General features: G+C 36.7%; 1 protein-coding gene across 1 annotated transcript in view; it reads right to left on the reverse strand.

Annotated features, from left to right (window-relative positions):
* The window catches only part of CNTN5 (contactin 5), a 234548-nt gene that overhangs the window by 61266 nt on the left and 150509 nt on the right, over positions 1–22773 (reverse strand). The window contains exons 11-12 of the mRNA XM_065678713.1: positions 2076–2203; positions 917–1092 (exon numbers count right to left, since the gene is read on the reverse strand). Coding sequence (XP_065534785.1) covers positions 917–1092; positions 2076–2203 — 304 coding nt within the window. The remainder of the gene's footprint in view (positions 1–916; positions 1093–2075; positions 2204–22773) is intronic.

A 22773-nucleotide genomic window follows, 5' to 3' on the forward strand; every position in this document is an offset into this window, starting at 1 on the left:
GAAAACTTGTTGAAGTAAAACTAAAAAAACCCCAATGGTATAACTTCCGTAGAGGTAAGCAGGAGAATAAATTGACTGCAGCTGACAAGGTTTTTAATGCTAAGTTACCTTCAGTAAATTGTACTAATATTAGATACATTAACTTTTAAAATTTCCTGACCTTTGTAAGCTTCGTTTTTTTTTCTGTTAACACAGCATGAACATTTGATTTACATTTCATTAGTGGGAAGAGTGAGTTAAATGACTGTAGATTCTATCTCCAAACCTGTTCACACCATGAGATTTCTTTCTACTAAGAAAAGTTCAAACCATTTTGCATTCAACAGCCAAAGCGGAATTGGTCATATTAAATTGTTTTTGAATCAAGGGGTAATATTTGAATTTGGTATGCGTATTTTTTCCATATGATTCTTGTTGACTTAAATAATGACTACACAGCTAGAACTTACCTCATGCAGGGCAGTTGGAAAATTAAGTACACTCTTTGCTATTCAGACATTAAAATATATACTAGGCAGAAAAAAGCATTGGGAGCTGAAGGTATTCCAGCAGCCATTTTATCTGTCAGAAAGACATCAATGCTTATAGCAGCATCCTTTCTGTATCAAAATCAGCGGAAGATTGTAAGTAAGGAGAATTGCATTCAAACTGCTTTCTGTTCCCTCACAAAGATCATCAGATGCCTCACTAATAATAGGATGGATAACTTTACATTCAATATCTTCTTGATTAGAACTACTTGCAGTAATTCTAGTGACCTGCAGTTTGCACCTCCTCCAGCTAGTATTTCTTTCCAACCATTAATGAAACCAGTTATATTTCAATTTGGTCAGAATTTGGTAAATGGGAGACATGTAAAAGCATGCAACTTTCTATCAGTTCACTGCATACAGATGCCGAACGCATGATCACTTACTGCCTTGATGCTTTCAAAGTGTCCACCTTCTTTTTCAAAGTCAATCGGCTGCCCATTGAGTGTCCAATAGAAGGTGACATCTAGTGTGCTGTCGTGAAGGGCTTTGCAACTGAGGACAATGCTTTCTCCAACCGTTAACTCTATCTTCTTGGGAGTCAGCTCTATTCTTGTAGGTTCTTAAAATATAGATGGATTAGGAACATTTAGATGGAAGTCTAGTTATAGTGCAAGGCAAAAATAATATGAAGCTCTATTGTTGTAGGTTCTTAAAGTATAGATGGATTAGGAACATTTAGATGGAAGTCTAGTTATAGTGCAAGGCAAAAATAATATGATTGAGTTCTGTTTAGTCTACTAAGAGCTTACTGTTTGTTTCAAATACATAGTCTCAAATACTGAAACGTATTCAGAATGCACACATGGCAGTGGTGAACGGAAGGTACAGCCAGTTTCATGGAAGCAGTAAGGCAGGATCCTAAACACAATCTATAGGACTTCTGAGATGCATTAATTAATTGATTTTATGAGACTCAGAAAAAGTCAGAAAAAGCACCTGGAATTTTGTGATTGCATGAAGATCTCAGTTTTGTTACTTAAAATAGAAAAAGGTGCTTCCAGGCACACTAAATATAAGAAGCTTGAAAAATAAAGTCAGAAGACTTGAACACCTAAAACAAAACCTCTGATCACATAAGAATTCATCTGAAAAGTGTTAAAAATGTGGTTTAGAGATGTACTACGACTCACTGTTTTGATTTTTATCACTGTCCTAAATAACTACTTTTCCTTAGATTTATATTGATACAATTATTGCTTCAATCCTAATCTTTGCTCCCATGCAGGAAGAGGTAGGGATAAGTGAGTTCCCAAAGCTAAAATATGCTAAAAGGGATATTGATACTTTTGCATATAGAATTATTTATAACCTTAGTGATTTACCATATATACTTATACTTCTGACATATAGCTGTGAGACAGCAGGTAGGGTTTACTTTCTGATGCAGGAACAGGATGTTTAATCAGATGGAGGTTAGTGCCCCCAGCTTGTTAAAAATACTTTATTCTGCCTGTACAGTGCTTCTGTATGGTTGGCAGGGGATTTTAAGCAATAATGAAATGTTGGTAAAGAGAAATCATCATTACCATTATTTTTTCATACCTTTAACAGATACTGATGCAATGATTTCTGCAGATCCAAATACATTAACACCTTGGCATGAGTACCGACCTTCATCAGACTTGGAAGCGTTAAGGATTCGCAGGCTCCCATGTGGAAGTATAGTTATTCTGAAAAGGATAAATACATAAATACATAAATATATAGAATCATAGAATCATGGAATAGTTACGGTTGGAAAGGACCTTAAGATCATCTAGTTCCAACCCCCCTGCCATGGGCAGGGACACCTCACACTAAACCAGCTCACCCAAGGCTCTGTCCAGCCTGGCCTTGAACACCGCCAGGGATGGAGCATTTACAGCTGCCCTGGGCAACCCATTCCAGTGCCTCACCACCCTGCACCCAGCTCACTCATCTCCCATATCTCTTATGGGAGATATAAATATCTCCCATACTAGCAGCCAAATTCCATGATAATATCTTTTAGAGCTAATAAATAGGATTAAGGACTGCTGCCTCTGTAGCAATGGATGATCAAAATGATAATTGGATTCTATTCTGTTTCAAAAAGGTTCTAATAAACCTATTTTACTCCTTCTCTTTCCTTAATTCAAAATGTTTCGGGGAAGCAACAGTGGATTAGTATCCTTTGACACTTATCAGTGGTGAATTTTAATGAATCTTTTTGTAAAAAGTAAAAAAGGTGATTCTTCATAATTTGTCTTTAAAGTTTCACTGCTATATTAGTGTCAAATCACATTTCAGTATCAAGCACAGGCTACTTAATTTAGAAAAAGATGACCTTAAAAATTAAATCTGAGAAGAATGGGAAGCAAAATGTAAAAGAGGACAAGGTAAAAAAAATCCATAAAATTAATTGTATCTTGTCTAAATATGATTTATGGTATCACTATACAGTGTAGCATAGGGACTTAAATAGCTCTGCTTTATTGTAGCTCAGCTTTTATTTTTTCCGTGAGTCTTGTATGATTGCAGCTCCACTACATCTCTAGGTAAGTAACCTCACTGAAGCACACTTGTGAGAAATGTTCTTCAATCATTTACTTTAGGAGTTTCAGATTTTGGTTTACACAGTATTAATCCTGAAGATCATGAAGCTACATAGAAGTGAAAATTAGCACATTTTTTTCTGTTCTAAAATGAGAAACCCCTGAACTTATTATATGTTAAACCTGCAGCCCTGGAAGACAGTTAAACAATCATTGCTGCTTTCTGACAGAGAACTACAATCCTAAAAGGAACATGGCAACTCTTACAGTGAATTTAAGCCAAGCCCTGCGTGCAAATGTTATACATCCTTTCTCAGGCTGGGTTCTGGCTCTCTCAAAGTACTTGGGAGATGTAGGTTGGAAGCTCTTTGGCAGGCATGGACACTGAAAGACCTCTCTCTGTGTTAGAGAAAGAGTCTTAACTAAGTAGATGAGTGGCTCTTTCCCAGTGATGGATAGATTTTTAAGACATACCTCTCCAGAGAGGGCTTTCTATATGTTAATGTAGTAACTGCTAGCACTCCTTCTGCTGGGAGTCCCCTATTGAGTCTATGATCAGAAATCATGGAGGGTACAATGCTGTTGTTTACTTTTGAGAAGTATTTAACCAGGAATAAGGTGCTTTGATCATCCTGATTAACAGGTCTGGGTTGGGCATTTCAGCAGCCAAAGAAAGGAATTTCCTTTCTAGGCTAGACATGTTAAAATGCAAAGATGCTACCTTTGATTTAAACCAGGAGTGATTTCCCAGAGGCTAAAGATTAAGTAATGTGCTCAAACTAAATCACTAATATGAGACCGCATTTTTTTTTTCCCCTGGAAAAAGAAAAGTACCCCCATTCTCTAACTCTGTGAAAAAATGGTGGTTTATTATGTGAGGTTTATAAACATTGTGGTGAAGATAACAGAATTTCATTCCAGTGAAAAATGTACTTCTATTCACTTCAGATGTGAAACCACTCACTGCTTTCAGCAGAGAGACAGAAAAAAATAATAGCTTCAAAAGTGAATGGGGCAGAGGAAGGACATGTCAGCTCTCAAATTCCCCAGTGCAATCTGATGATGTATCTCCCATCTTGCCCTAAGCAAATACATATCAGTACTTCAGTCATATTATTTTTCTAAAAATAATTTCATAGAAAACATAGTTGCATTAAGAAAATGCCTTTGTATCAGAGTTCTGAAGTATTGGAATTTTTTTTCCAATAAACAAGAAAGGTTGAAATTTTGTCATAATATGTCACACCTTCCAACAAACAATCTGCTTTAGGAACTGACAGGAATGTAAGTCCTTTCTTTCCTTTTGGTGCAAGTTTTGTTTTCCTATCAATATGCTCTTCGATCAATGCTCTGAGGACACTGTATCATTAGTATGACAATACCCTTTGCAGAACAGTAATAGTTTTCATCAATATACTGTCAGCATCAGACAAACGAAAGGACATTCCTACAGTGCTTACAAATTATAAAAGCTTATACGCAGCATAAGTCCTGATATAAAACTGTTTTTCATTCTGAGCTCGGAGGAAAAGAAAGATGCATATGGAAGATTATCTAATGAATCTTATACATATTATCAGCTACATTTCTATTTCGCTAAAAGCTCTTGCTATCCATGAGAAAAAGAGTAATCTCTCAATCAAAGGATTTGCAAACACATTTGCTGGTGAATTATTTAGCTCAGAAATTAATACTTTACTTAAAACGCCTCACATTCATCTGTTCTCCTTTTTTATTTTTGTGTGTGTTTGGGAAAAAAGCCAGAGGCTGGTTATGATGGAAACTGAAATACTTTATTCACATAACACTTGCTGCACACAGCGGGAACATAGACTTCTCCTCCTTCCTGCCAATATCTCTCAGTCACAGAGAGACCACCTGCATCGTATGCCTGCATATTTTAATAAGAAAATATCATAGCAAAAGGGTTTTTAGCTTCATAAACAAAAGGTAAGCAAAGAGACAAGAAAAGGGGTTGGGATAGAATTAGGGATAATTGAAGAAAAAATCATACATTTTTGATTAATTAGAAACTGAGGGAAAGATGATGATAGATGAATGGATAGAGAAAGGATGGAGAGAATAACCAAGGTGACAGTTTGGAGATGATTACTGTATTTAAGAAAAACTCATTATAATCCCATATAGAGGTAGATGTTGTCCATCCAGGGACTCTGAGAAAATAGGCACATGACCTTAATGTCTCTGCAGAAAAGTGTCTCTAGTAGCATGGAGAAAAAGAGATGAGTGCTAATGTCTTGGAGTCAATAAACATGTTGGCTTAAGATCACTAGCAAAAAGATTTCAGCAGGAATTATTAGGAAAGAACAATTGAGTTATGACAGCAAATTGACATGGGATAAAATTCAACATAACTAAAGTACATGGAACAAGATTAAACTGTTATAACAATTAATAAGAAGAAACATTTTCTAGAGGAAATGAATTCAGATTTGATCTTCCATGGGTTTCGAGCATGGTTTTCATTTTGAAATTCACATGCTTGGTTAAACAGGTTTCACACAGAAATTTAAGATGGTTAAGAAAGAGGTTGAATAGAAGAGAAAAAATATTTTTTGGAAGAGAAATTTTTCTTTGTGCTATTATTTTTTTTTTCTTAATGACCAGAATGCCAAAAGAAATTTGATGAAATAATCAGTTCATTGACATAGCAAGATCAGCATATCAAACAGGAGGGCTTTGATGACACTGAACACCAGACTATAGAGAGGTGCTGATTGTGGCTCTGTACTAACAGTACCATGCAGCAAAGGCAAATATCAGATATATCAGATAACAACCTGCAGCAATCTTATTATGAAGGAATTAATTCATAAGGTGCTGAGGAAACATAATATGGGATATAAGACAATTTTGATTAAGAGTATTCAGTACTCATCCCAGTTGAGCTGGCACTCAGGAGAATCATCAGGATGACCAAGAAGGAAAGAAAATCTTTGGTTCTAGAGGCTCTTTGTAAAATGAAAGCCAAGGTGTCTGCAAGTGAGATGAGTTTCTACTTTACATATTAATTCATGGATCTTTTCAGTAATCAGTGGAACCTTTATCTACAGTAAAAAAGTTTAAATGTCTGATTCCCACTGTCTGATTCCCACTACATTCAGATATTTCAACCTGAAACTAAATCTCACCTGAAATCTTGACTTAGATGTAAGTGCCTGTTATGACCTGACATGATGGAGGGACAAAATCCCAGCTGTTTTTCACACGAAGAGTGTGACTTGGAAATTAAGTTCCCTATTGTCCCCACTTGTGGCTTTGGTTTGTAAAATGAAGCAGTCTGAGCGCATGAACTTTAGCTGATACTAAATTGTGAGGGACCCTTTAGGAAAGCATTGGTTTTCAGCTACAAATATGCATCCAGTCTGTTGAATGGGACTAGAACTATTCCAAAGAGAAATTCAGAATTAGACAAAGTGGACAGTGTCAACTTTTTGCTTCTCCTATCAACCCATACTACCTGCTCATATAGAAATAGCTGTAAGGTATCCAAGACAGCTGCACTGGGCTGACAAATGTGACACAAGACCTGTGAGAGGACCTAACCACTTGCAGCTGAGACACAGATGTTTGCAGCAGGTGTTAAGCGTGACTCTCTGAAGCCTAGATGTGAGCAAAGATGCCACTGTAGGACTCTCAAAGGGCAGAGGAGTTTGTGTGGGTAGCTGACTCAAGCCCATAATGCAGTGTTAGAGGCAGTCTAAAGAATTATGGGATACAAAGTCTGCCAGCAATAGTGGTGGTGAGCATCAAGTGTGTTGCTGGTCTTTGAAAACCTCTCAGAATTCAATTAACCATAAGCTTCACTGAGTACTTTATGCACAGGAAACTATTGTTAAAACCCCCAACAGATTAATAATGAAAAAAGCTACATTGAAAATGAATTCAAATTTGAAAGTGTATCAGATGTCTGTGTGTACTGTATTTTGGAAATTCTTATTACTGGTATTTCTATAATTCTCTTTTTGTTAATAACAGCATAACACGGTAAACTAGGTTGAGAATTTTTACAAAACCATAGAAGCATGAATAAGAGTGTAAATTTTCTTCTTTAAGGCTTGAGGATTGGATTTAGAATGACATTGGAAGGCTGCGAAATACTCAATAATTATTGTTTTCACGTGATATTTCCAAGTATTTACTTTTACTATAAAAATATTTGCAATCTACTCAAAGCTATAGTTCAGCAGTAACACTTAAAATTGGAAACATTCTTAACACATTTGCTTAAATAAAAATGCTTTAGCTCACAAAGATCAGTCATATCATCAATTTTGTTCTTCTTTTACCATTGAATTACATACCAGGGAGAGTAGTTCCCTGACAAAGAATGTGCTGTTTTATCTGAAAGGATTTAAGTTTGTACTGTTTGAATATGGGATGGTGATGTGAACAGAAAGGTGCTCTCTGAGACCAAGTGCTTTGATGGAGTTTGGAAGTCAGAAATGCCTTCTCTTAACCAGTGTTGGCCGAAAGGTAAGAAAAAGTACTGATGATGATGAACATTAAACTGAATCAGGATGGAAGCTCCCTGCAAATGAGAATGACAAAATTCAGGTTCTTTTGGACTGTATGTGATTCAGAGAAGACTGAGTAGAATAGGATGTTTAGGAGCTGCTCATATGGGGATTTTGGAAGGATTTTAAAGAAGTATCCTTTATTTTACAGTATTTTGGCTCAAAAGAAGCGAGTTTTTTTCTTCCTGCTCTTTTATGCACAGAAAACTTGTGAGTGACCACTATCTTCAGCTTTATTTTGAGTGGAAGGATAAAGAAGTAGGATATACTGTCACCATTGTTTTGATATAAAAAAGGGAGGTTTATTCTGCCTGCCATATTATTGTGATTATTTTCCCTTTTATTAATTCTTGAAGATAAATGAAAAATATTAGTAGTCCAGATACTTGCACTGCTCTACTGTCTTATAGACAAACTATTAATTTGTAAATTTCTGGTCCCACCGACCATAGGTCTCAGATATTATTTACAGACAGCAGAGGACACACTGGTTTAGATGGTGGAAACTCTCACCTCTCCTTATCACCAGGGACAATTTTACCTTGACCCACCAAGGCAAGGATTTGCATTTGTTCTCCCTATCACATGTAAAATCAGTGAACAAAGACTTCCATCAAGACAGAGATAATGAGAAGGGGAAACTCTAATTTTCAGTCTGCTGCATAGCGGATTCTCACAAATAAATATTTTGATGCTGTGGCTACAAATGGTTTAAAACTGCTGCAGTGGACCCTGGTGTCTCGATGCTGAAGGAGCTGAGCAGTTATGGCAGGAAATGTTACAATTGCTACGCAACCTTCAGGATTTTACTGAAGTCTTGGAGCAGAGGCAGTTACACAGTGTCTGGATCTTAATAAAAATGAATACCAGACAGCTTACACCTGGAGCTCTTTAAATACCAATTATAAATTAAAAAAAACAAACCCCATAAGTCAATTGTGTGGCCATTTTTGGTGGGGAGGAAGAATTAGTAGTCAGTAGTTTGAAGAGGCAATATACACATTTATTTTTCTCAGTTATCTATCTATTTATTTATTTTTACGTTATCTTTCAGACTAAAGTAAATTGTTATAGGACTTAAAAAAATACAGCAATCAGGGAAGCACTGGGGTTAGTTAAAAGCTTTCCAAACTTTAACACCTAGTAAATGGGTAAAAGTGTAACTTACTGAAGTGGTTAGAAATTTTCCACTTGAAATTGTTTTGTGTGCATAGTGGAAAAAAAACCCAACTTTAAAGATGCAAATTGGGAGAAGCTGCACTGACTCCTTTAGCCTGTGGCCCCTCCTAGTGTTCTGATCTGAGCAATCTCTTCATTAAACATTAGCTTGGGTATGGGATTTCAGTATCCTTTAATGCAGATTACAAAGAATCAGGACATGTATTTGTAAATAGTTGAAACCTTTATTTCTCCATGAATGGCTGTAGGCTCTCTCATTTCCCCTTGTTTTCTCTTGTTCCTCTATAATAGATGTACAAGCATCTAACTCATGAAGAAAATGGATATGAGTTATTGCTATAGTAAAACCACTGTAGTAAGCAGAATGCCATCCACTTCATATGCATATTTTATATTATCACCCTAAACAGAGTAATTTTATTTAAATATTGTTGACCTAATTAGAAACAAGATTATGTTTGGCCATGTCCCTTGGCAAAGCATAAAATTACTTGGATTTTCTTCAGATTTTCAAACATTTATAATGGTGCAATTCTTATATGCATTGGAATATGCTAAGACTTATCATTAAAGTACTGCAAACTACTTCCAGCTCTATTTAAGCTAATCTATGCAAACTGTCTTAGGGCAGTCTTTTTTCAAAGGAGCTACAAGAGGGTCTCTCATTTTGTCCTTGTCGTTTGGTGCGCAGTAACATTTGTGCATGAAAATACACAGCTCTCGTCAGTAAACCGGTGTACACATATGCACATATAATTTCAAGTGGCTGACACTAAAAGTCAGTTTTTGCTAACAAATGTGGCTTCTGCTCTAAGCACAGGCAATAAGTATGATTTCTGCAGTGCTGCTGAACCATAAAGGCTGGACACTATCAATACATCAGAATTAACATGGTCTCTTGGAGTGCTTTTTAATCTGTACGAGTAGGCTGGTCATTATTGGTTTAAATGGTGCTTCATATTAATGCCTTTATTCAGACCAGTACGTCAGCACATAGTTTGCTTTAAGGACTCTGCTAATAACATTAATGTCAATGATGATACAAAGGTCCTAAAATTTAAGTAACTGCTATGGTCTTAAACTGAGTCAGAGCCTAACTGCAAGTGGGACAGAGGATCAAATCAATAATCTATTACCTACAGAAATAGACTTAAATTACTCTAAATTTTCTCTGGTACACTCAAGTAAGAGACATCAATTGCTACCTTTTGAAAATTTAGCATTGCTTTGTTAACTGGCACCTTCTCATTCTGCCCAGCTATTTTGGTTCAAAATGTGCTTGGTCTTGTGTAAAGAAAAAAGCTAAAAGAGTTCCTCAGACGATATTTCAGGGTAAGCATCTCAGAGAGTAGGAAAGACTATTTAAGATCTTTTCTGCTCTGCACTGTAGTTCAAAAGTACTTTTAAAAGCTTTTATAAAATCCATTTGTTTTCGGACAGTATATCTCTAAACATGCTGAAATTACTCTGAAATTATGAAAATATACTTTTGTATTTTTGCAATCCATATTATACTCCTGATCTATTTAAAATTAAAATTATTTTAATATAATAATATTTTTAATAATTAAATTTGTTTTCCTTTTTTGCACACTACTTCAATGCCAGAAATATTCTGCTAATTAGAAAGGATTCCTGCTTTTCAAGGAAAAGTTTTTTATCATATTTTTTTTCCATGTTCCTAAGTGACAGTAATGAATTCTTAACTTATTCTATTTTCCTCAGAAGCTTTAGAAATAATAAAGTGCTTGTAGGACTTCGTAATTCACTCAGAAAAAGAAAAATACATAGAAAAACTTTAGTTACTTTAAGATATTTCCACGTTTCACTTGCTAGCTAGAAAAGCAATATTAGTACTTGAAGGAAGACTTGATATTCAAGAGGTAAAGTTCAAACAGACCAGGTGCTCAAGGGGGCAGAAATTTAGCTAGCTGTAAAATGACATGATTTCACAGAATAATAGAATAGTTAGGGTCCATTCTGTGATTCTATGGAAATTTCTATTTTCCATGAAAAGGACCTTCAGATCATCTAGTTCCAGCCCCCCTGCCATGGGCAGGAACACCTCACAGTAGACCAGGTTGCTCAAGGCCCTGTCCAACCTTGCCTTAAACACTGCCAGGGATGAAACTTTCACAGCTTCCTTGGCACCCAGTTCCATTGCCTCACTGGAACTCGTTCAACTACACAGACCTATTTTCATTTTTGCTAGGTTAAGACACAGCTCAAAATGGCCAAACTATGCTGTGCTTAAAGTGTTAACATGAAATTCACTAGTATGAACAGCAGAAACTTTAATTGTATTGAAATGAGATTCTCGTAAATTTAAGACCATTAATTAGATGTTTACATGGGAAGTTTTCATATGCTCAGGGCAACAGTTAAAGCATTATTATTGTAAGCTCTGTAACAACATCCAGTCAAATCGACTATAGCAACATTACTAGAATACTAACTGCAAGAGGTATTTGCATGTAACACAGCAATAAAATATAATCTTACCCACCTACCTATAAAATTTTATTGCTAGAGATACTGTTCTCATGTGAATAGAAGAGTTGTGTTGATGGGAACAACTCACCCCCAACAAAGAGGGACATGGAGCTCTTGGAGTGAGTCCAGAGGAGGCCACGAAGATGATCAGAGGACTGGAGCATCTCTCCTATGAAATCAGGCTGAGACAGCTGGGCATGTTCAGCCTGGCGAAGAGAAGGCTCAGGGGGCACCTTAGAGCAGTTTCCAGTACATAAAGGGGCCTACAAGAATACTGGAGAGGGACTTTTACAAGGACATAAGGGATAGAACAAGGGGGAACGGTTTTAAATTTAAAGAGGGTAGATTTAAATTAGATACAAAGAAGAAGTTCTTTACTGTAAGAGTGGTGAGACACCGAAACAGGTTGCCCAGAGAAGCTTTGGCTGCCCCATCCCTGGCAGTGTTCAAGGCCAGGTTGGATGGGGCTTGGAGCCACCTGGCTCAGTGGAAGGTGTCCCTACCCGTAGCAGGGAGGTTGGAACTCGATGATCTTTAAGGTCCCTTCCAATCCAAACCATTCTGTAATTCTAAGAAAAATTACTTCTGAAAATGGGAAAATAATAGTTTCATCATGTGAAGTTTAGATTATTTTAGCTCTTGAAACAGAGATGTTGTCCTGAGATGTCTGTGGCATTGTCAACATTGAGAAGCTTGTTAGATCATATGCAACAAATATTGCATGGATTAGCATAGTAATAAAAATTATAGGATAATATAATTATCTGTGCTTTGTAGTAAGAGGTCCCAGCCTGCTCTCTGGTTATTCAAATCAGGGATCATCATGCTGTGAGCAATAAGGGCATTTCTTACTTGTTTGTTCAGTTCTGCAATAATTCGGAGCTTACTCTTGGAAATTCCATCACTTCTTTCTTCTATTATCTCCACTGACAGGTAGATCTATCAGGAAAGATCTAAATAATCTGTCACTACATCCAGAAAGAAAGCAAAGGATAGAGGCAAAAAGCTGTCTCATGGCTACATTTTGTTTTTCAACTACTTCACACTTTGAAACAGGAGCTTTTAAGTGGATAAATCTGTGTGATAGAACAGACTTCACAAAAAATGTGAGAAGTGAATGTGCACACCTGACAACCAACCTTCCCTCTCTAGTCCCATGATGCTGCTCTAATGTAGTTGTGATATAGTGACAGTAGCTATAGATTTCTACATTGTTTGCATCCAACACACTTCCTGACTGCATCCTCGATGATTGGTGCGCTTGAGAGCCAGTAGCTCCTTAGAACATGTGGTTTCCTATTAAGACAAGCTGAGAATCCAGAAACCAGTGCAGAATAAAAGCTGTGCTATTTCTGCAACACATACAAAATTACCACAGGAGCATTTGATCTGGAAGACAGATTTTCTAGAATGCTACCTTGTTTCTTATCATCGACAATTTTCTCTTTGTTTCTCTTGTGATAGCAGACCGCAGGTTAATGATTATACTGACAGGGCCTTGCAATCTTTACACCTTTTTTTCTCGGGTGGTGATGTTAGAAAATATATCTAACTAAACTGTAAAGCTGACTAAGCTACATTAGCTTTCTGATATCTTGTGAAAGAGCCAGTCTGATCTGTGGATGCAGACATCTTGCATGATGGAAACACAATCAGTTAAGTGGAGATGCAGTTTAAAAGCAGTGGCTCAGCTAAAAAGTATTTCTAGACTGTAGGAATTGTAAATGGGATTTTGACCATAATGAATATTATTGACACAAGTTTTCAGGTCAGTTGAATTCACTTTGCAATCTCAAAAGGAATCTGATACTATGGCTGGAAAACTAGGTAAACCAACCTATTTTATTCTAGTGTCACAAGATGAAATACATTCTTCTAACTTGGAAAAGGTAGTTAAAAAGCCATGTGTTCCTTCCAGAGAACTTCATTGCCACTAAGGGTGAAAAGGGTACAAAGTTGTTACTGACACAATCTATTGATTAGGGTTGTTTGAACCTTAAAAGCTTCAGTTTGCTTTGGAATACCTTGCACTTTAGGAGCAACTGAAAAGATGTTGATTACAAGATGTAAGAACAGTTCACTAAGAAGTGCTTCTTTTTAAAACTGACATATCTATCTACAGCTGTATCACTGTGCATGAAAGAGAACAGATGGAATTACCCCAGTGACGTAAGTTATGTGAAATAGAGCATCAGACACAATGTAATAATGATACAAGGAAAAAAAAAATCAGTGACACTATCTGTGCTACTCTGCCAGGCTACTCCCAAAGATGGTTCTTGTATTAGACTGGCATGCTCCATCATGCACAATGAGATGGTCACAAACCTCTTTGGGAGAAACACTATATGCAAAACAGGGTGCCCTCAGGCTCAGCCCGTTCCTTTATGCACAAACCATCCATGCACAGCCTCTACCTCACTTCTCTGTGTCTGAATTACTTTTGTGATGATGGCAAGTTGTGATAGGCACCCAGTCTGGAGAGGACTATGGAGCCAGCAAGAACCAGTGAGAAGCACCTGGGGAGAAGATCCAGTTACTTATGCCATGATGCTGGATGACCACATAATTTCACAGATTTGTATTGCTCTTGTATTCTGCTTGCTGCTGACAGCCACAAGCTCTCTGATGGGTAGCACATAGTACCCCTGAGCTCATACTTACTTATCATGGTATGTTTGAGTGCACATCATTACATCATGCAGGCGAGACCACATATTCACAGATGATACAGATGACCAGTTGTGGATTGCTAATTTCAAGACATAAACTGTCATGGTTGCAGTGCCACAACACCGGTTGACAGTGGGCATTGCAGAGGATCCCACATTGGTCTAGAGGCAGCAGTGAATTGTTGTGTGGCATTAGCTCTGTCATAGCTTCAGACATGTGACACAGCAGCTGTGCAATCATTCCAAGGTCTCTGCTGCTGTAATTGTAATGGAAAACTCTAATGTAAAAAAATGGGTCTTGTTTCCTATTTGAGAGAGTCAAAGCAACACTAGGGAGTTCATGTAGTACACAACTCCAAGACTTCCTGGCTCTCTTCATATCAACAGCCTCAATAAATATGCATCTTCTCTCACCAGCACTGAAACAAGAACATAATACTTCTTAAGTGACACAACTCAGCCTTTTTTATCCTTAATCTTTCTTTCCTAAATCTCTTTTCCAGCGTATGGCCTTCTTAACTGTTGCCTCACCTCTGTTCTTCCCCAACCTTACCTACAAAGTGCACTATCAATGACACTGGCGTGGAGCTAGGAACATAAAGTATAGAACACAGGATGAAAAAGTTACTATGTCACTTGGGATAACCCATAGCAAGACATGCAATTGTGGCCTATATTTATACAGATAGATTAATCTGAAAAATCCATTTTATAAGCTCTCTTCTCAGGATAGTGAAGATGAGTACTGAATCAACAGAGACCTCTCTGCTAACTACATAAGCACATCTCACTTCTGCACACAATATTTTCTATAGCTATTCAAAAGTACTTTGATCTCTTTTTAATGACTTTACTTGTATCCTCTGCATCTAGTAGACTAGGTGACTTCTTCCCAGGGACCTGGCAAGGCTAAGCAAGTATTTAAAGCCAGTAGTGTGAATGTGTCCTTACAGCAGATAGTGACAGATGGCATCAGTTTTGCCTGTCATTCTGTAGTTCACTATGTAGGTATCTCTCTTTCTCTCTCTTCTGAGGTCTGAGAACAGACACAGTCAGGAATCACAGGTGATGAAAAGAAAGTGAGTTTTCCTAGGGATAGAGAGGACTACATAGAGATTTCTTGAAACCTGATGAAAGATTACTGAACTAAGAGCAAACCTGAAGGGATGGATGAGCCTTCCAAGGACACAGTGATTGGGGATAATCTGTTTATAGCTTCACTATTCTGTCTCCAAGTTTGCTTCATTTAAAAAATGTTCCTTGATTTTATTTCACTTCTAAGAAAACATAGCTCCTACGGTTCAAAGACTTTTGGTGCTTTAGAGGTGCTCACTTTGATTTGAAGTTGCAGACATATCCTCAAAACCATGGTTTCCTCACGCTCCTGTCACATTTATATGGATTCCTGCTGAAGGGAGATTACTTTGAACTTGGAACCTTTGCAGTGCTCTTATATAGTTTATTGGATATGATTATAACATTATTTATGAACTGCACAGAAGTAGAAGACTGTAAAGAACATTAAAATGACATTTCTTTTAATTCAAGATTTCACACTTCCTTTCAGGGACAATCAGCAAAAGCAGATGATTTTATTTACTGCTTTTACTGAAAATGGAAAACTAAGCTGCCATTTAGCAGAAGGGCTGTGGAAGGGAACATGGGAAGGATGGAGTCTGCTACAAGAATGAGGTAAAAACATTAATCTGAGAATGGGTTGTAGTTTAGAACCTAATAAAATGGGGGGATTGGCCTAGATAGGGCATAACATGTGATACCCAGAAATATCTGTATATTCAAGGTGTTGCTTGACAACTTCCAAGATCACATATGCACTTTTATTTAGAACAACCCTTGGGCTTATCTTTATTATGAAGGTATTTTGATTTAGAACTTCAAATATCGAATCTAATGATATTCCTACTCAGATGCAAACTGTTGGTATGAATTGGGAGATAACTAGAGAAAATTAGCTCAATTCAGTATCCTTTTATAATTCAGTAATATTACCTTTTTGTGTCTTTTAGCACTAATCTTCCACAGCTATCCCTCATACTCAGAAAAAGGGCCTTTCAGTACTTGAAAGGTGATTATAAGAAAGATGGGGGAAGACTTTTAATAGGGTCTGTAGTGGTAGGACAAGGAGTAATGGTTTTAAACTAACAACGGACAGATTCAGACTAGGTATAGGGAAGAAATTTTTATAATGAGTATGCTGAAATACTGAAACATGTTGCCCAGAGAGATGGTAAATGTGCCATCTCTGGAGACATTCAAGGTCAGGTTGCACAGGGCTCTGAGCACCCTGATCTACCTGAAGATAGAATTACAGAATCATTTAGGTTGCAAAAGACCTTTATGATCATTAAGTCCAAGAATAAACAATGGTTGGATGATGTCCCTGCTCATTGCTGGAGGGTTGGACTGATGACCTTTAAAGGTCCCTTCCAATACAAACCGTCTTATGATTCTATGAAAATTGGAGCAGTTAGTGGAAAAGAAGAAAACTGACTTAATTTATGATAAAGGGCTATGGGGTTTGTCTCATACAAAGGGAGACACAAAGACTGCAGAATAAATGCTCAGCAATCTGAGTGTCGCTACTTTTGTAATCCAAGCAGGAAGACACATTCTATGCCTGAAGTCTGAAGCTGAACAAATGGACAGCCTTCCTCCTCAGTTGTTCAGCTGTGACACAAGCAGTAGATAAATCAGTTTGTTAATCAGTTGGTCTTACTGCCAAACATGAAATAATTATGGATTTGCAGCAATTATTGCAAAGGGGACATTAGTGATCACTATACCTGTGTGAAGAGTTTGGGACCTCTGTGTCATTTATGAACAGTGGTCCATTGACTGCTTTTTCACAGACTCCTGTTTCCTCCTAATTACAATTTGCATCTAAAAGCTTTTCTTGGTCAGGCTCGAATTAGTTGTATTTATAATTTGTCTCTCCACATTTGGTATTTATTTAATCAACAAAATAATGATTGTCTAAATTATTAAGCATGTCTTACCTCAAGGCTTGCTAACTGTTAAACAAATGAATTCATTAAGAGGGAGATTATTGCCAGCCTTGCAAAGATATGCAAATACAAGTGAAAGTTTCTTATTACTTTCCAAGCAATTTCTTGCAAGGACCAGGCACTTTTGTGAGTTTTGCACAAGGACAGCAGATATTAGAAAAGAGGGGGGAAGGATAATTTGGGATGGAGAAGGTGACAGAGCTTCTTTTGCAGCCTGTGCTTCCTCAGGAGGAATTCAAGCTGTCTTCTGAACTACTCTAAAATTTGGGCACTATGATTCAGAAGTTACAAGCAGGTTGCAAACTAAGTAGAGCGTCAATGACTAAGTAGTATTGAAATTATCAAAGAATAAAGTACTACACACTGGAGCCCTTAGGCAATAATAAAAAAATAAAAACCAAAGGGTGAGATGAAAGATTTGTGCTCCTATTTGACTATAAAGGAACCTTATTGCTGCAAGCTAATAACACATATTCTACAGTTATTTTAATCTCAAAATGACAATGGTTATGTGGTTGATATCACACATTGTTAAGAAAGGAAGCCCACAATTAACAAGAAAGGAAGTGGTTTCGAATCAAGATACAGGTTTAATCCCATTAGACATTTTTCTTAACATAAAAAGGACACGGAACTGTTGGAACAAGTCCAGAGGAGGGACACGAGGATGATCAGGGGACTGGAGCACCTCCCGCATGAAGACAGGCTGAGAAAGTTGGAGCTGTTCAGCCTGGAGAAGAGAAGGCTGCGTGGAGACCTCATAGCAGCCTTCCAGTATCTGAAGGGGGCTTACAAGGATGCTGTAGATGGACTCTTCATTAGGGACTATTGTGACAGGACAAAGTATAACGGGTTCAAACTTAAACAGGGGAAATTTAGATTAGATATAAGGAAGAAGTTCTTTACTGTGAGGGTGGTGAGGCACTGGAACAGGTTGCCCAAAGAAGGGGTAAATGCTCCATCCCTGGCAGTGTTCAAGGCCCGGTTGAACAGAGCCTTGGGCAACATGGTTTAGTGTGAGGCATTCCTGCCCATGGCAGGGGGTTGGAACTAGATGATCTCAAAGTCTTTTCTACTGGTAAACACAGGACAGAACCCTAACTATTCAATGTTTCTATGATACAGTGCTTGAAATCTTGCTCAGTCTCAGCTACGCTTTAATTCACACAGTTGTGTGATTCCTCAAGTTTTTATTTTTTCTTCTTTTTTAGCTTAGATTTAATCCAATTCTAATTCTTTTCCCTTTAAAGATGGAATCATCTAACTCTAAGAATACTTCCGCAAGGCTAGCCTTTCCTGGAACACACATTACTTACCAAACATTTGCTTCTGCTTTGCTTCTGCTTTGACTATAGAAATCTAACCAGGCTGTAGGCAGGGCAGAAGTCCAACAGACCACTGAAGACATTGATTTCCATGCTCAACTTTTGGGGTAGATACGTTATAAAGGAAATTTACGGCTGATGCTCTCCCTAAATTTCAAACCCAACCATAATTCACTAGCTCCCTACTTGATTCTTCATTATCACATGTAGACTAACAAGAAATTATTGGATGCAACACTGGCCTTGCACCACATTCTTAGCCATGATGGCACAAATGTATGTTTAAAATAAAAGTTAGACTAATTTCCTTTCCATGTGTGTAATAATTTGCACAACAGAAAAAGAGACAATATTCTAAGACAATATTCTAGCGTCAGATGGTTAAGGTTTAGACAATATTCAAATATTCTAGAGATAACATTCTGGTAGCTAACTCTGTAGAATCAGCCCAGCCTAATTTGCTACAGAATGTTACTTTTCCCCCACCCTAGACTTCCAGAATTCCATGGGTTTTGAAAATACAAAGAGAGCATATTTTGAACTGAATACGTAAAAAAATGTTTTTAAGATTCAACTTTCTACATTGCTGGACATTTAAAAAATGTAAACTATCTATGGTCTTGAACACTCTGAGACCTAAAGTACTGTTTGGGTATTTGGTCAAAGTACACACTATGAGAATGGCATGAATGGAGAAGAGTAAATTTTGTGATCAAAAATAGGGACTTCTTTAAAAATTAATTTGATAGGGATTATCTGACTAAGCTTTGTAGCAAGTCACAAAATCAACTTCCAAATTAATGCCAAGCCTAACCTCCTCCTCTTTACAGCTTGTTTTACAGATCAATATTCCTATGTATGGAAATTTGTTTAAATAATTCATAGCTGCCCGAACAAAATTGCTGAACTGCTAGCGGAGTATTATTTTCATGTGCAAAAGGTCACCCGCTGGGCAAAACCCACCATCTTCATCAGAAAATATAAAACATTAGGAATTTTAAAGGTTTCCATTTAGATTAAGCCTGTGTTCATTGAAATTTAGAGATTGAGTCTTGTTTCATTCAAGGCAATATGTTTCTCTAATTACTTTATTATAGAATTACCATTTCCATCTTTGTAAATGTCAAATGAATTAATCACCATGTCTAAACAATGAGTATCTTGGCAATTAAATAATGACTTGCATTTCACTGTATGTTGTTACACTACTTCTTGGTCTTCATGTTGGGACACTAGCCATAAGATTTCACTTAATTTGATTTAATTAATAAGAAACTGTTAAAATGAAATTCACAAATATAGAAATGCAATTTGAATTTTCATACACCCAATCAAAGACAGCTAATACATAGATAACTGCACTTGGAAACAGATCTACTTAAAAAGGAAACAGGGTGGACTGCTAAAAATACCTTGCAAAACAGGACTATATTTAACCCAAATTTATTATTTTCAGGTCTGTAACTTATGGAGGAACTGTGTATTTTTTTTTTAACAGATTTAAGAACTCTTTCTATTCCTAGTGTCACTGGATCTTACACTGTCATTCTACAATCACTCTGGATAATTTTCCATCATAACTTTGAACCAAAGAATGGCATTTCCATCCAATTAATTTAAATTAAATATTAAGAGTTTATGACTGTTTTATGTTTTTATTGGCTTTCCATTGGCATGGGAGGGCAGATGACTTAATTCACACAAAGTTCACCAACACTTTTGGCTTTTTTTGGTGTTTTTTTTTTTTTAAGCAATTCTGAATCAGCAGATTACTTTTGTTGGCTTCAGTGTTTTTTCACAGCACTTCAGCATGTTTGGTTTCAGAGAAAGCAATCTATAATGGTATTTACTTTCTTGTGAGTTACAGACATAGGTCAAGTTTCTGCAAAACAGAATTTCACCAGTGTAAGATATAGCGATTCCACAGAGTAAGCTCTGTCACTTTCCTGTGCATTTGACAGACCTTCTAATTAACAGAATAGATTTGAACTCAATGCATTTAGAGAGTGAAATTACTCACATATCACAGCACAAGAATTTGGATGCATACATGTATTATTTAAAATCAATGTTAACACAGAAGAAAAATTATTTAATTTTAACATACTAATAGAATTTTCCCCTAATGCATGCTTTTCAGGTTTGATGTAAGATTAAGAGGAAAGTCTTCTCAGTAATAGTTGAAAAATCTTAATTCATGAATGCAATAACTGCTTCCAATTTTTCTTTTATCTACCTGTCTTTAACACAGACACTTCCTCAGTTTCAAACTGGTAAAACACTGATAATTAAATCACTGGCATAACATCACTTTTTCATCATGATAAGTTCAATATTACAATTCTACTACAAAAGAGCTTGACATGCAAAATGTCTGCAATATGTACCATGAAGATGCAGTCAGAATGAAGTGCAGTGGGTAGTGTAGTGACAATGGATTTATCTGAGTGCTACAGTCCCCCTGAGTGCTGTGTCCCCCTCTGGTACTGGACAATCACCCTGTTAAAGAATATAAAAACCTAGTTCCGGGTTGCTGGCATGGACACTTGTTTACTTTGATATTATGGAAAGCTTTGCGTCCAGTCCCCACAGCATTTAGTTTTTTAATTTATATCTAAGAGAATTCCTCTTAATGCAAAATATTTTCCCTCTGACCCTGCTCATTCTGTCAAAACTGGTACTACTACATCTGTAGTTTAGCCAGACCACATGAACGGCATCCTGTGTCTAATACTCCTGAATGACAGTAGAGCTTGAAGTCAGCATATAGGCCCTGGAAAAAACTACTGATGGAAAAAACATTATGATCTTCATGTTCTTTGCTGTCTTTCTACCAAATAGAGAATCCTGTGAATGTAGTTCACATATTTACTGCTATCCATCATGGGATAACTATAGTAGCACCTGGGTTCTATTTAACCATAGTTTCTTGTAGTAACTATTAATCTGAAACAATTCAACAGCTGATAAATGTGCAGAGACCCATGAATTTGAGAAGTCAAGAAAGACAAAACTTGTAGCAGCTGGCAGTAGCTTTAGCACATCTGAAAAAAGTCATGCCAAAACTTTATTTGATTTTCAACTCTACACTTTGGCTAAAAAGGATAGCCCTTTTCCTTTCCCTTGCCTTATTTCCATCCTTAGACCTTCATTGTGCAACTCTGGATTAAGAATTCATTCATGCAATGACTAAGAATTTCCTGCAATGTTTTCATAATTATTTGATAAAAAATATATTGGGTTTTATTAGTTTTCTTTTAATTAATGTATTATAGGTAACAGACAAATCAATCCACTTTCTCACTTAAACAAAATCTTACACCCTCTATTATAAAAAGAGAAGGAAGATAGAGATGGGATTTATTGTCATACCTAGTTTTAAATGTATTATCTCTATAAAGCACTGAAGCATTTTGATTCCAAATTCAAGCTCAAAATGAAAGGAAAAGTAAATGCTGTCTCCAGAATTCCAATGTCTTCAATGCACAGATGAATAACAGCTGTACTATTGGATAAGAAATAAAAAATGACACTGTAAGAAACTGATGAAGTGTATGCTCAAATGTGAAAATAGAAGTCTCATCTTCATTTATTATTTTGAATAAAAAAAGCCTAAGATTCACAGTCCAAGAGGCCTAATTCAGATTCCCAACAGTGGTGGATTTTGGCAGATCCAGCTGAGTAAACTGAATATATCGTTTCTATAAAGTTAACTCAGTTAACAGAGAAATCTGTGGGTATAGAACAGTATATCTGTAACTGCACATATAATGGTGACAAATAAGTCATGTAGTGAAATCAAATAAATCACAAGCAGTAATGAACAAAGGACTAAATCTTATAGCACTTTAAGGAATATATCCAGCAAAGTGGATGAGATGCCATTATGTTAGACATAATTGAACTAAACCCAAACAAATGACCATGAACCCAAAAGGCTGAAGCTAATAACAACATGCTGTGAAAAGAACAGGTGCAGAAATATCAGCAAAAGGTACCGATTGCTTCTAGATTGGATCTTTACAAAGCATTCATTAGCAAATGTGAGATTTTTCTCTTTTTCTTCCTCACTTTCTGCAATTTCTAAACCTAAATATGTATTTAAGTATCACAGGGCTCTTCAAAAAGAGAATACTTCTCAAATGTTGACAATTAATGAAAATTCTACTATCATTCATTATCAAAAAAACAAGACAAAGCTGGACACCTAATTTCTTATTTATGTCTAAAAAATACACAAGTTCACCTGTATTAATTTTTGTTCTGAAGCCTCAGAAATTAGAACATGTATGTTACGAATTTGTGTAGTAACTTAAATTCCTCCTGATATGTAAAGTTAAATCCCACCCAGCATGAGTTCACCGGATTTTTTGTGATAGCCACCATGCAGCCACATATATAAAAAGGGGATAGGGGTGTGGGGAAACAAAAATGGAAAAGGGAAAGGAAGGTCCAAGGCTGCCCTTGGTCCTTTCAGACATTTATCTCCCCTTC

This window comes from Lathamus discolor, chromosome 4 (genome assembly GCF_037157495.1).
Source record: "Lathamus discolor isolate bLatDis1 chromosome 4, bLatDis1.hap1, whole genome shotgun sequence".
Taxonomy (NCBI): Eukaryota; Metazoa; Chordata; class Aves; order Psittaciformes; family Psittacidae; genus Lathamus; species Lathamus discolor.